Here is a 14,419-nt window from a genome sequence, read left to right as displayed (position 1 = left end):
CCTCTGGGCTGTGGTGCCGCCGCCCGGGTTACGGTTGCTAGGAGACCGGTTTAAAGCTGCACCGCGCCACTTTTTATTTTAAGTTAGTCTTTTATTTATTTTTTTGAATGAGGTGCAGCTCAGGCTGTGCTGGTGCTGGTGCTGTTCCAGTCAGATACGGACCCTGGGAAAACAACCTAGCCTCTAATAATAAGGAAGGTTTGAATTATGGGTGAACACCTGTAAATAGTCCCAAGGCACTGGTCGGGTCTGGCCACAGGCTCTAGTTTACAGTCACAATCGAGTGGAGCCGGTCAGATAATAAATGAGTGCCACGGGCACATGTTGGTTTATGGTTTGAGTGTTTTCCATAGACCACCGTCATTGATGTGTGTTTTATTAGCAGCATGTGATTAGTGTGGCCCTCCTCCAGTTTTTTCCCCTTTACATAAGAAATAGGAGCAGGAGTAGGCCATCCGTCCCCTCGAGCCTGTTCCGCCATTCAATAAGATCACGGCCGATATTCGACCTCAACTCCACTTTCCTGCCCTATCCCCATATCCCTTGATGCCCCTAGAGTCCAAAAATCTATTGATCTCTGCCTTGAATAGTCAATGTCTGAGCATCCACAGCCCTCTGGGGTAGAGAATTCCAAATATTCACCACCCTCTGGGATGAGAGGATTTTTCCTATGATGAAAGATTGAGTAGAATGGGCGTATACTCTATAAGATTCTTTGAGGGCTTGACAGGATAATTGCTGAGAGGATGTTTCCCCAGAACTAGGGGGCATAGTCTCAGGATGAGGGGGCGGCCATTTAAGACTGAGAAAAGGAGGAATTTCTTCACTCAGAGGGTTGTGAATCTTTGGAATTCTCTACCCAAAGGGCTGTGGATGCTGAGTCATTGAGTATATTCACAACCCCCTCAGATAACGAAGCAATCCGAGCCCGCATGCAGCAAGACCTGGACAGCATCCAGGCTTGGGCTGATAAGTGGCAAGTAACATTCACGCCAGACAAGTGCCAGGCAATAACCATCTCCAACAAGAGAGAGTCTAACCACCTCCTTGAAATTCAATGGCATTACCATTGCCGAACCCCCACCATCAAGTCCCTGGTTCCAGGGAGTGGGACTTGAACCCACTAACTCAGAAGCGAGCGTGCTACCCACTGAGCAATGGCTGACACCTGATTGGTCAATACCTATCAAAAAAGGGAAAAAATGATTTTGTTGATGCTAAGTCCATGTTCCAAACCATCTACCGAACTGAAGCCTAGTAAAGGGTTGACTGCAGAGAGCACTTTGAAAAAAATAATAGTTTTCGAGATGAGGGAGATACCAGTGAGGTCACTTTTATTGCCCAGCTCTAGTTGCCCTGAGAAGGTGTCAGTGGGACTTTTTGAATGGCTGTAGCCTTTGTGGTGATGGTTGTCCCTCTGTGGTGTTGGGCAGCCAATTCCAGAAATATTGGCCCAGTGACAATGAAGGACCTATCCATGTTAGGATGGTGTTTGACCTGGAGGTGATGTTGCTCAGTTATACAGGCTATGACAGCCCTAGGTTCAATCCCCAATCTGTGCTGCTGGCTGATCCAGGTATGCCACAGTTAGGCACCATGCTCTTCAGTGTCCAACTCCAGAGACTTGAGCACAAAATCCAGCCCGACAGCCCCAGTGCAGTGCTGAGGGAGTGCTGCACTACTGGAGGTGACGTCTTTCGGATGATACGCTAAACCAAGGCCAAATCAGGTGGACGTAAAAGATCCCATGGCACAATTTTGAAGAGCAGGGGCATTCTCCCCAGTCATTAGCCAATATTTAATCCTCTACCAACAGCACTGAAACAGATTATCTGGTCATTTATCATATTGATGTGGACAAATTGGCTGCTATGTTTCCTATATTACAACAGTGACTACACTTCTAAAGTAAACTAAAGTAATTGGCTGTAAAGTGCTTTGGGATGTCCTGAAAGGCTCTATATAAATACAAGTTTTTTCTTTCCTGATGCATAGGGACACCCCTCAGCCTTATCTATTCTAGAGAAAAGAGCCCCAGCCTGTTCAGCCTTTCCTGATAAGGATTTCCTCAGTTCTGTAATCATCCTTTGAATTTTTTTTTGCACCTTCTCCACTGCCTCTCTATCCTTTTTACAATATGGCGACCGAACTGTTCACAGTACACCAAGTGTGGTCGAACCAAGGTTCTAATCAAGTTTAACATTACTTCTCTGCTTTTCAATTCAATCCCTCTAGAAATGAACCCCAATGCTTGGTTTGCTTTTTTTTTGAAAGAATAGCCTTATTAACCTGCATTGCTACTTTTAATGATGTGTAAAGAGGGTAGAGGAGATCCCTCTGCTCCTCTACCCTCTTATCAAGCAGTACATAGCCCCCCTTGTTCTTCCTACCAAAATGTACCACCTTACACAGAGATAGAGCCAACATTGCTCCTGCTGCAGTGCAACTATGTGATGATTTTCCATTACAAGTAGGCTGCCCTCTCAGGTCACTCCTTTGCTCTCAGCCACTGGCTAGAGGAGTATGAAAGATGTCGACGCAGGATCCAGACTTCGAGAGAGAAAATTAGCAGTAATCACAGCGCACAAAGGGAGGCCATTCGGGCCATTGTGCCTGGGCAGCTCTTTGGAAGAGCTCTCCAATTAGTCCCACTCCCCCCTGCGATTTCCCTATAGTCCTGCAAATTTTTCCCCCTTTAAATATTTATCAAATTCCATTTTGAAAATTATTATTGAATCTGCTTCCACCACCCTTTCAGGCAGTGCATTCCAGATCATAACTCCAGATCATATCTCCCTTCTAGTTCAAATTTTGAACACCTCTATTAAATTTCCTCTTAATCTTCTCTGATCAAAGGAGAACAATCCCAGCTTCTCAACGTAACTGAAGTCCCTCATCCCTGGGACCATTCTAGTAAATCTCTTCTGCACCCTCTCTAAGGCCATGCCATCCTTCCTAAAGTGCAGTGCCTAGAATTGGACACAATACTCCAGCTGAGGCCTAACCAGTGTTTTATAAAGGTTTGGCATGAAAACCTTTGCTGTTGTACTCTATGCCTCTGTAATAAAACCTAGGGTCCTGTATGCTTTTTTTTGTAAAACATTTTTTAAAAAGTGGATTTAATCTAACAATAAAAAACACCCAACCATCAAGCCTGTTTTGGCAAGCAAGCCAATTTTTATTTGTTGTGCTGTGAAATTATAATAGAACCAGAATAAAACATGAAAATAGTCAACATCAATACAGCATATTTTAAAAAAAAGTATGCATGGAGTAAATGACACAGCCCTTAAATAATCAGTGCAGTTGGAGTAAAAGAAATTCGGAATCAATCTCCCATCCTTTACTAAAAGAGTTGGTGCACTGTGTTTACTGTCCCTGACAAATACTGCAAGACCATCAGTCAGACTGGGATTTGAACTGACTTATCATAGAATCAGAGCAGAGAAGGCGGCCATTTGGCCCACCGTGCCGGTGCTGGCTCTTTGAAAGAGCTAGCCAATTAGTCCCAATCACCTCTTTCCCTATAGCCCTGAACATTGTTTCCCTTCAAGTATTTATCCAATTCCCTTTCGAAAGTCACTACTGAATTGGTTTCCACCGCCCTTTCAGGCAGTGAATTCCAGATCGTAACAACTCGCTGCATAAAAAAAAATTCTCATCTCGCCTCTGGCTTTTTTGCCAATGATCTTAAATCTGTGTCCTCTGGTTACTGACTCTCCTGCCAGCGGAAACAGCTTCTCCTTATTTACTCTATCAAAACCCATGATTTTGAACACCCCAATCAAATCTCCCTTTAACCTACATGAAGGTCTACAACTCTACATTTAAAGCCCACATGTTCCTGTGATCCAATAGTCGATGGTGTCGGAACCAGCATGCTTGCACCGATAGCGAAGACAAAGGGTAGGACTGGGTGATGGGATTCATTGACCAACTACTAATACCTGCCACGTCACTGCAGAATTGGTTGCTACTAGTCCGCTTCATCACACCCAATGGTCGAGACATGAGCCAATATGGTTTAGGGATGGGCAGTGAGGATTGATGTGAGGAGCTCAGCCTTGGAAGCAGGTGATTTTGGTTTTCCTCATTAAAGTCACAAAATCCCCAGCACAAAACAAAATCCAATCCTACCCGTAGCTTGTATCTCTTTACAAGTGTCCGTACTGAAGTAAATTAATATGTGCATTGGAAGGTTAGTCGATTGTGCTCCAAGTTGGCGTGAGCCTCCAAGGAACCCCCTTTCCCGGGGGGTAAAGCCTCTACAGCATTTTGATAGAACCAAAATGAGGCAGCAACACACTGGAGTGGTAGGACATGGGTTTCTGCTGGACTGATGATCTCAGCCCTATTGCTATGGGGAAAGGTACCACCTCCCCTGAAGGGAGGTGAACAATCTTTGGGCAACACTTGGAACAGATTGCAAGGAATAGTGGTTGGGTTCCAGGGCACTGAACTCACTCAAGGATCAGGTAAGACACACCAGAGACTGTTGGTTTCCTGTGAGAATTGAAAAGGCCTTCTTCATTCTAACATATGAACCCCTGACAGCTGGTTCAGAGCAGCAGGATACTTGCTGGCTTGTGGTGCATGGCTGGGCAGAGAGACCAGAGTTGAAAATGGAATACCAACAGGCCATGTGTGTTTCACAGGTGCAATATTTGCAGCGCTATGGAGAAAGAGCAGGGGAGTGGGACTAATTGGACAACTCTTTCAAAGAGCCAGAACGATGATTCTAACATGGTTCTAGAAATAAACCATGGTTTAATGGTTTCCTCCCAACTCCTGTCCTCTGGCCCAACAAAACCAAATTTTAAAGCAAGGCAGTGAATTAAACTGCTTCGATTGTTAAAACCCTGCAGAGTATCAAGACCCAATAATCCACATCTTAGTGGCCTCTTGCTTGCCTCCAAGTGACCAGTTCTAGAGTGCCATTCACAGAGGACAAGAGATGAAGTAGTTCATTCTCTATTTCTGAACCAAGTGGGCAGCCAATGAAGTACTTTTCTTTTCGAAGTGTAGTGACTTGTAGGTATTGCGGCAGTCAATTTGTGCACAGCAAGGTCCCACAAGCAGCAATGAGATAAATGACCAGATAACCTGTTTTGGGGATGTTGGTTGTGGGGTAAATGTTGGCCAAGACAGCAGGAGAATGCCTTTACTCTTTCAAATTGTGGCTTGGGATCTTTTAAATCCACCTTGGTTTTACTTCTTATTCAAAAGACAGTGCAGCACTCCTTCAGTATTGCACTGGAGTGTCAGCCTTGATTATGTGCTCAGGTCTCTGGAGTGGGGCTTGAACCCACAACCCTCCTGGCTCAGAGGCAAGCGAGTTACCCACTGAACCTTTCTATGAGTCGAGGCCGACACCTTAGGGTGGCAATTGGGGGTGGTGGGGGGGGGGGGGGGGGAAGACAACTCAAGCTGCAAGGAACATTTGGGAGTTTATACTCCCATCCTTGTATTCATTCCTCCAGGATGAGGTGGCAGAACTCTGCTCACATTTTATGAACCCATGCCTGGTAATCAGGTCAAGTACTTTAAGGGTTCAAAAACCATACAAAGTGATCAATAACGCAGCCAGTTTCAGGAGTTAGCCAAAGGAGCAATGCAGCAAGAGCTTTGTCGAAAAGTTTAAAGATCTCACATTTCTAGCAACTGTAGCCCTTTCTGGTTCAGTGCCCACCTCATGTGGGAAGTGTAGCATGCTGGGGAGGAACAGGTGACTTTGGACCTATGGTTCCCAAAGATCTCCACCACTGGGGGTTTTCCTCGCCTCGTGTCTGGGTTTGTTGTAGGCTGATCGATATAGAGATTGATTGCCAGGATTAGTCAACAACTCCATTATCGTTGTATCAGGCAACTATCAGGGTGGTAGAGGGCGAACTAGATGGACCGTGGTCTGTTTTCATCCAGCAATTCCTGTGTACTAACCCTGGCACTGGCCTCTGACAGAATGAACCCCAATACACACACAAAAATAAATCGCAAGCACAGCAACCCTATATATTTTTTGGTTTATAAAAGTTAGAAAATTAGCTTCGGGGAGATCTGTTCATCGCACAAGAATCAAACGCGGCTCCCCATCACTAACTCAGAAGTAGCCGAGCATCGCTTTACACACAAACACGTAATTTATGAAGACCAATTGAACTCTTCATATACAGTGCATCTAGTCCTCCTTTCCTTTGCCCCAGTGGACAAGCTTGATGATGCTGGTGATTCATTTTTCTAAAAAGAAATTAAACAAGTCTAACTCTGGCACGTCCCTTAAAGATTACGTCTCTGGTAACCAAGTGTATCCATGGCTCTATTCGACTACTCAGTAAGAACGAACTGGATCCTGATATTCTTGTGGAAATATTACACGTTTTATGAACCAGGCATACAAAAAAAAGAGCAGTGCCTTTTTCAAAAATGGCAGTACAAAGCTACTGCTTACTGCTTGAATTGGTGAGTCAGCACCATGTACATGGGCTGCAGAGATACAGCCGCTGGCTTCCCAGTTCCTTAATCTCAGCAAGTTCAGAGAGCTGAAGCAAACGTAGAGGACAAGCAGTAAACAGAGAAAAAAAATTAGAGAGCACCCAAGTCAACAAATGGTAATCTGACACTACTAACAGACTGGTGCAGCAATACAATCGGTTGAGCTGGGCACAGGGAGAGAGTGTTTTCATTTTCTGATTATATCCAGATTCTATCTGTGGTTGGTATCCTCAATTAGCACAGGGAGTACTTGAGAATGATTTTAAGTATCAATGGATGGTGAGGGAAGCCTCCATTGTGCTATTTAAATGCAACTCTATAGATATATCCAGATACACCATGGGATAAGCAACTTGATTCCCACCCAGGTGGTTGTTACATGCCAGCCCACCAAACTGTGGGGAGTTGCCCTGATCTTTATCGGCTTGATGGATGGACCATCGCTCAGAAATGCAGCATTCCATTTTGGAGGGGGGGGTTCAAAGAATGAACAATCAAATCTGTATTTAAATCTAGACTATCCAATGGGTGGGTGGAATTGTACGTCCCAATGGTCAAAGTACAAGCAAGTGAAGCTTGAAATCTGTCCAACTTCTGGTGTCCCCACTCAGAGGGGCACCAAGCCTGTAACTTCAGGCCTAGTACGAGATTCGGTGGCCCTGGAAGAGCACTAGAATGTTTCAATTGTGAACATATTGACAGCCACTCCAGGAATATGCACATTTTCTAAGTTATCCTTCATCAGCAAACCTGAAACACTACCCTCAATGTATTTGAATACTGTAGTCAGACAGATCATTGGGTATTATCCAAGCTAACTGAAATACAGACAAACTGCATGCATCAAGCTGGATTAAACTACAATACTGCCATGACACTAGGCACACAGAAGAGGCTGGGAAGGCTACGAGCACAGGCGAGAGTGAGGCCACACATACACACGAGGTCTGGAAGAGCTAGCAATCTGGAATAGAGGCATCCTGAAAGGAATGATGCAATAGATAATGGTAACGGCAAGATCCAGATCAGGGGGGTCACGACAACAATGGCATGAACTGGACATTACGTGAATCGGAATCAGTAATCAAGTGCTGAGAGGCAATTTTGGAAAACGTTCGCCTGGTGACACGAGATCCAGTGAAAACACTCCCTCCTGCCCTGTAATAGAGTGAGCTTCAATACAGGCTGAGACCCAGCCCTCCACTCCAACTCACATTATTCTTCTCTCAAAACTAAAAAGGTTTTCCTTAATAATTGCTGCAAAGAACAATATATTTTGGTAATATACTCATTAAAAGGATTTAAGATTATATAACAACTTTTATTTTTTTTTGTAAACCAAAAGAAATTAACTTTAAAAAAAGGACTTCACAGAATGAGACCCGGTGAGGGGGGCCATATTGCGAGCTCCAGTTTAGAACCAGAACGGAGGCACAGCGAAAATCAAATAGTCAATTAGCCTGCTGACTAAGGATACCCATCTGAATTGTTTTACAGTCTTCCTTCAAAATGGTGGAGGAGTGGGGGGGGGGGGGGGGGGGGGGGGAAGTAAAATCAGCTTCACACAAGAGCAGAGAGCGCGACCACTTTAAAAGCAAAAGGAGGTGACGATTAAACAGTTGTCCTTAGGTGTGAGACCTAATCCAGTCCAATGCAATGAGCCACTTTACAAGCCAGCAGCACAGATCACCGAGGGTTCTGGGGGGCTTGGCGGGAAGCACCAGGAAGCCGATGGTACGATCAGTCGTGTCCAAAAAAAGAGACAGATCCTTGGCTGTGATCTTGTAAGTGCAAAGCTGACCCTGATCCATGGAAAACACTGGTGTACGTGCTCATTCTCACTGCTTGCAGAAGACAAGAGTCTGTTCACTTGGTTTCCTAAACATGCTCTACAACATACAGGTCAGTGCAATAAGAGGCAGAAGTCAGCAATGAAGTCAGAACATATACAATGGCTCATCCACTCTGGAAATCCTGGGCCAAGGGACTGGAGGCAGCCATTTTAAAACCAAAGGCCTGCTCAAAGTTCCACGTGCAGTTTGCAAATTGACCTCACGGAAGTAGGAGTTTGGTGACAGGTCCACACCGTAGTCAAAATAAAGTTTTAATGCCTGAGATTAAGAATGAGGAAAGTGCTGGTCTTTCACCTTCAGCTTCATACAACTGCAACAGTTTGAAGGTTATAGGAAGCAGAGATGCTAGAGAGTGGATGATCTGTTCACTGCTTAGACACACACTGCCTGGAACCTGAGCAAAGGAGAAAATGTTAGTGCACCTTAAAAATCGATGTTCTGTCCGATATAAACATTACTTTAATATGCCCCTTCCCTTCTCCAGTCTTGAAGCTGCCGACTCCTCGCTGAGGTAGTTAGCCTGTGCCTTTCTCGTACATGCAGACTTTTGTATTATGGAGCAAAGGGTCACTGGATAATGATCGGAAGCGGGAAAACCCAGCCCGATCTGAGGTTTCTCCACAGCACCAGAACAGAGGCCAACTGTAGTGCTGCTGCTGCTGCCACCTCAGGCGAGATCAACTAAGCACAGAACAGCAAAGAGGCTCACACACTGAATGCTGGATTACACTGTGCATGAAGCTGGCCATCATTCATCGGTCAGACATGTAGAGAACACATGGACACAAAAAGAAAACTGAACCAAAAAGTCTGAAGAAAAACCAATGTTAAGTTCTAAACTCCCCGACAGTGGAGATGGTAAAAGTCAGCATGTAACTGTCCATATAGACAGCAGGGCCCAGCTTTGACTCTTGGTCTGGGTTTAAATGAGCTGATTTAAATCACCACACGGACTGCAGCGGTTCAAGAAGGCGGCTCACCACCACCTTCTCTGGGGCAATTAGGGATGGGCAATAAATGCCGGCCTTGCCAGCGACGCCCACATCCCGTGAACGAATAAAAAAAAACTTGAGGTAGCAGTGCAGGGATGACAATCAGCCTCACCATTGCTAGGCTAGAAGGGAGAAAATTAGCCAAGGTTCCTGATTGCCATCTAACAACCCTTGCTGGAAAGAGCTCGTGTCGAGTATGGAGTGAGGTGCTCAGCTGTGAAGTCCTCCACTGCCTCGGAGGGTAATTTTAACTTTGGGCGATAATATAAAACAGGCAATGTTGTTAATCAACTCTCCCGATTTTCCCAGTTGATCCGATATTGCCCCCGTTTTGCACTATCGCCCAAAGTCAAAGTGACCCCTGTTGTCTCGGCTCACATGAAGAATGGCATTTGGGTGAGACGACCGAGGGTGATCGGCGTCCAGAAACCCATACAGCAACAGTCAGTGTCTTCAGGGGCAGGGTGGAGAGAACTGCCAAAAGAAATTCTGCAACTGAAGTTATTTCATCAAAAATAACAGCAGAACACAGAGAGCAATCTCACACTCTGCCCCTCCCAGGACAACTGGAGGGAAGGCCATTCTTTTTGGAAAGTGTAAAAAAAAAAGACTCTCATTACAATACATTCAGAGTGTGGAAATTTCTCCATCTCTTCCAACATTCCACATTTTACAGCCATAACGGGCCAAGAGCACTTTGTAAAGTGCACACGGAACACTAGATATCTGGTATTGAAATGACAAACGTGTACCCAATTTATTTAAGAACAGCACAAGGTGCAGACAAACCTGGCCTCTTCGATGGCTTCTGCTTCTTCATCCTCATCCTCGTCGTCGTCGTCCTGACTAAGGAGGTCTTCATCTTCCAGATCCATGTCAAAGTTGTTGCTGATCTCAGTGCCCTGACTGTACAAGTACCCACTGAAAATCAAGGAGACAAAGTTAGAGTCCTCAGCATCTCTCCAAAAACCCCACTGAGTTCTATCGAAGACTAGGCTTTCACCGAGAACCAGAAGGAATTTAAGACAAACTTCCCAACCAGGTTAAACCACGAGTTCTGCTCTCCCCTCTCCAGTCCCTGCAGCGTTCAGACCAACCGATCAAACAGGCAACTTTCCCGATGGCACAGGGTAGCACAAGTGCCTCAAGGGCAGCATGAGACTGGCCTGAGGGACTTCACTCTCCTATCTTCCAATCACCGGTGATGTTTAGCTTCCCATTTGTTACCCTAGTACAAGGATGCCCACATTTTTGTAGCTGGGGGGCCAGGTATGTGTCAAAGCCAATGATTTGACTGCATGTGATCTTGCAGAAATGCAAGACCCTGCTCATGCACAAAAAACTGAGAACCCAAATCAATCAACTGATATCGATTGCTAGCTAGAACTAAGCAAGTTTCTGGCCAGGCAGACTGATACGATTGCTTCCTATTGGTAAATAGGTTGCTCCCTGATTGGATCAGAGAGCAGCCTTTTCCAGTACTTCAGGTCCAGGAAGTTTAAAGAGGTGAAACTTTCAAATCTGTTTGAACAAAAGACCACAGAGGATAAAAGAATGGGCAGGGGCTTCACTTGTTGGTCGAAGGAGTTGAACTGCAGGTTGCTCTACGACCTGACCATAGTATAGCCCCTACAGTGCTTACACTAGTTATACTCAAGTGATTTCTACCCTTATGTATAATTCTTCCTCGTTCCACCTTGCCTCACCTCCAGTGTCAGACATGGAACAAGTAACTGAACAGCACATTAAAAGGTAAAGCTCACCTGACAGAGCGGCACGTGAAGAACACTATCCTTTTCAGTCTCTTGTTATAGAAGAAATAGTTAAAAGACCAGAGGCTGCCCTCCTCGCCGTATGGGTCAGAGTCCAGATCAGGATTGTAGCTAAAAGAAATGATTCCGCACACAATTAAAATCATGGATTTTTATCCCCCAAATTGTCCAAGATAAAAATGTCAACGCTCTGATAGTGTCTCTTCTGCCACCAAAGACAGCACACAGGCAGAGTTCACTGCAGCGAGGATCATTAGAGTCTCACAGATTTAAGGTGATTGACAAAAGAACCAAAGGCAACATGAGGAAAACCCTTTTTTTAAAAATATAAGGCGAGTTACGATCCAGAATGCATGGCCTGAAAGGGCGGTGGAAGCAGATTCAATCGTGGCTTTCAAAAAATTAGATAAATGTTTGAGGAGAAAAATTTGGAGGGCTACTGGGAAAGAGCGGGGGAATGGGACTAACTGGATTACTCTTACGAAGAGCCTGCACGGGCTCAATGGGCTGAATGGCCTCTTTCTGCACTGTAACCATTCTACGTTCCAAGTGTCTCCTTGCACACATGATCTACATACTCGAGCCCTGTTCTGTCAGTTGCTGCATTCAGTTTTTTCCTGGAGACACTGACTTTATTGGGGTAGGTTATATAGACTCTGGCCACCCTATGGTACATGCGAATCCACAGGACCCACCTGGCTGCTCCCAGTCTCGAAAATATCAAATCTCAATATAATGCCTCAAGCTTTTCCTCCAGGTTCTTATCCAACTCTCTCGAATTTGCTGATCCAATCAGCCCCACTGCTGCCCTGGGCAGTGCAGTGCAGTCCATACATTCACCACCATCTGCATAAAGCAGTGCAATTCAAACCATCTTTTCACTCTCCAAGTTTGACACTACGCCCTCTTGTAGAAAGTTGTAACTGTCTGAACCCTGTAGGATCTTGAATACACTTGATGTGAGGCTGGACAGTTAATGTTGGCAGGCTATTCAACTGCAGGGCATTACAGCCACAGGCCTAATTGTGTTCTTATGTGTGGAGGTCACCAGACAATGATAAAGAACACGAATTCGAACTTTACCTCTCCCTAAGCCAACTGTAATGTCCCAACAGTTGCTTAAGCAGAGATCAGTTCATTCAAATCAGGTCTCAAACCTGTACACACGTTTATACTGGGTCACAGGTCGTGTAACAGTTAAAACGCATCAAACTCTGGCCTGTGCAGATGCTAGCGTTTTACACAGGTTCAACAGTAGTCAGAGGCCACTTGGCAGTGAGACAGATTGCACCTTAAATAGGAAGAGGGTTTGCCCAGCTGCAATGGAAAGGGGCCTCCGACATCTGAGCTGTCACCATTGTCCAGTGTAAGAGTTAGCTGTAAATTCTGAATATTTGCACAAGACACTAAGCAGGAAGGAAGGGCAGGTTATTGATATGGTTTTCCTTCACTAAACTCTACTTGCTTTTTATTTTTGATAAGAAGTGTGAAACATTTAAGGTGAGCGAGTTTTGATCAGTTTAGAATTCAGCACAGAGGAGTGTTTGGTCTGAAGCTTTAGGGCCAGGACTGGTAATTGAAACTTTTTGTTCTATAATTTGTATTGTGTGTAGAAATGTGCAGTAAACCAGCAAGAGGAGCGCGCCGAGAGAGTTTGCTCATACGCACATACGAATTAAGAGGAGTATGCCATTCGGCCCCTCGAGCCTGCTCTGCCATTTGATAAGATCATGGCTGATCTGATTGTGACCTCAACCCTGCTTTCCCATCTACCTACTATAACCTTTGACTCCCTTGTTCATCAGGAATCTAACTCACTCAGCCTTAAAAATATTTAATGACCCTGCCTCCACCGCTCTCTGGGGAAGGGAGTTCCACAGACTCACCACCCTCAGAAAAAAATTCTCCTCATCTGTCTTAAGTGGGAGACCCCTTATTTTTAAACTGTGGCCCCCTAGTTCTAGTCTCTCCCACAAGGGGAAACATCCTCTCAGCATTTACCCCTTCTAGTCCCCTCAGGATCTTATATGTTTCAATAAGATCACCTCTCATTCTTCTAAACTCCAATGTATACAGGCCCAACTTGTCCAACCTTTCCTCTTAAGATAACCCCCTCATCCCAGGAATCAGTCGAGTGAACCTTCTCTGAACTGCCTCTAAAGCAATTATGTCCTTTCTTAAATAAGGAGGTGGTCAAAACTGCACACAGTGCTCTAAATGGAGTAAATCCCAAGAATGTGTATAAACTTTGATACTATGGTTTTCCTACATTAGAACAGTGACTACACCATAAAAGTAATTCATTGGTTGTGAAGTGCTTTGGGACGTCCTGCGGTTGTGAAAGACGTTACACAAATGCAAGTTCTTTTTTCTCTCTACGTTTACAATTTTATAGCATAAAAATTTAAAGCTTAAGGGTTGCAATAGCAGGACAGTTACGGCTAGTATTGTGATTCTTGCTCAAACCTATGACGAACTCTTGCAACACACTTGCAGGAAGTAATTACAATGGACTTTAGATAAAGCAATTACTGGAACCCAGCACAAACATAAATTTTTTAAAAAATTAATAAAAAAAGTGGAAATCCATAGTTCAGTCAGCACCTGAAAGGGAAGAGAAAGATAGGTTGGTCTGACTGAGGTCCCACCAGTAACGTTAACTGTCTTTCAGCTGCTGACTGGTCTGTTGAGCGTTTCCATCTCAATTCACAAGATCTTGTTATCTCAGCCTTCAACCTATTTGACTTCTCCATTTAGAAAATCAACCCCATCATCTACTTAATGGGCCACCTCAAATTGCACAATAGGGCAGCATAAAAATGCAGTTCCTGGTCACTCCCACTGTACGGAGCTCAATTCACACGATTTACCCAGTTGTGTTTAATGGGACTAGACTCATTTGTACCTTCATAATCTAATTACAAGGACAACTGCAGGCCTGAATAAACTGGATTAAAAAGTGTTCACATAATCATAAGTCAAACCTAGCAGCACGCAAAGGCTTGCAGTTATTACAGTGTCTTATCACACCTCTATTTCCAGTCAAAAAGTTCACCAAGTTTTACACTGGAGTAGGGGACAGCTGATTAGAGCACATGGCCCTTGTTCCAGTATACAGGATATTGGAGTACCAATTAGGAAACAGATCATTCAAGAAAATCCAGATAGTTTGGGCAAACATTCATTTATATAGCACTTTTCACATCCTCAGAATGTCCTAAAGCATATCACAGTCAATCAATTAAGTTTGAAGTGTAGTCACTGTTGTATGCAAATTGGCTGCCACATTTGCCACAGCAAGATCCCACAAACA

At 44.6% G+C, this 14,419-nt stretch overlaps 1 protein-coding gene across 1 annotated transcript in view; it reads right to left on the bottom strand.

Moving 5' to 3' along the window:
- Nucleotides 1-3,153: 3,153 nt before the first annotated feature.
- Nucleotides 3,154-14,419, bottom strand: part of LOC137299999 (repressor of RNA polymerase III transcription MAF1 homolog) — a 46,804-nt gene continuing 35,538 nt past the window's right edge. Inside the window, exons 6-8 of the mRNA XM_067969067.1 lie at nt 11,098-11,217; nt 10,124-10,255; nt 3,154-8,736 (exon numbers count right to left, since the gene is read on the bottom strand). Of these exons, the coding sequence (XP_067825168.1) occupies nt 8,715-8,736; nt 10,124-10,255; nt 11,098-11,217 (274 nt within the window). The 3' untranslated portion in view covers nt 3,154-8,714. The remainder of the gene's footprint in view (nt 8,737-10,123; nt 10,256-11,097; nt 11,218-14,419) is intronic.

This window comes from Heptranchias perlo, chromosome 2 (assembly GCF_035084215.1).
Source record: "Heptranchias perlo isolate sHepPer1 chromosome 2, sHepPer1.hap1, whole genome shotgun sequence".
NCBI lineage: Eukaryota > Metazoa > Chordata > Chondrichthyes > Hexanchiformes > Hexanchidae > Heptranchias > Heptranchias perlo.
Note: the sequence above shows the minus strand (reverse complement) of the source record. Positions and strands in the feature narration are given on the sequence as shown.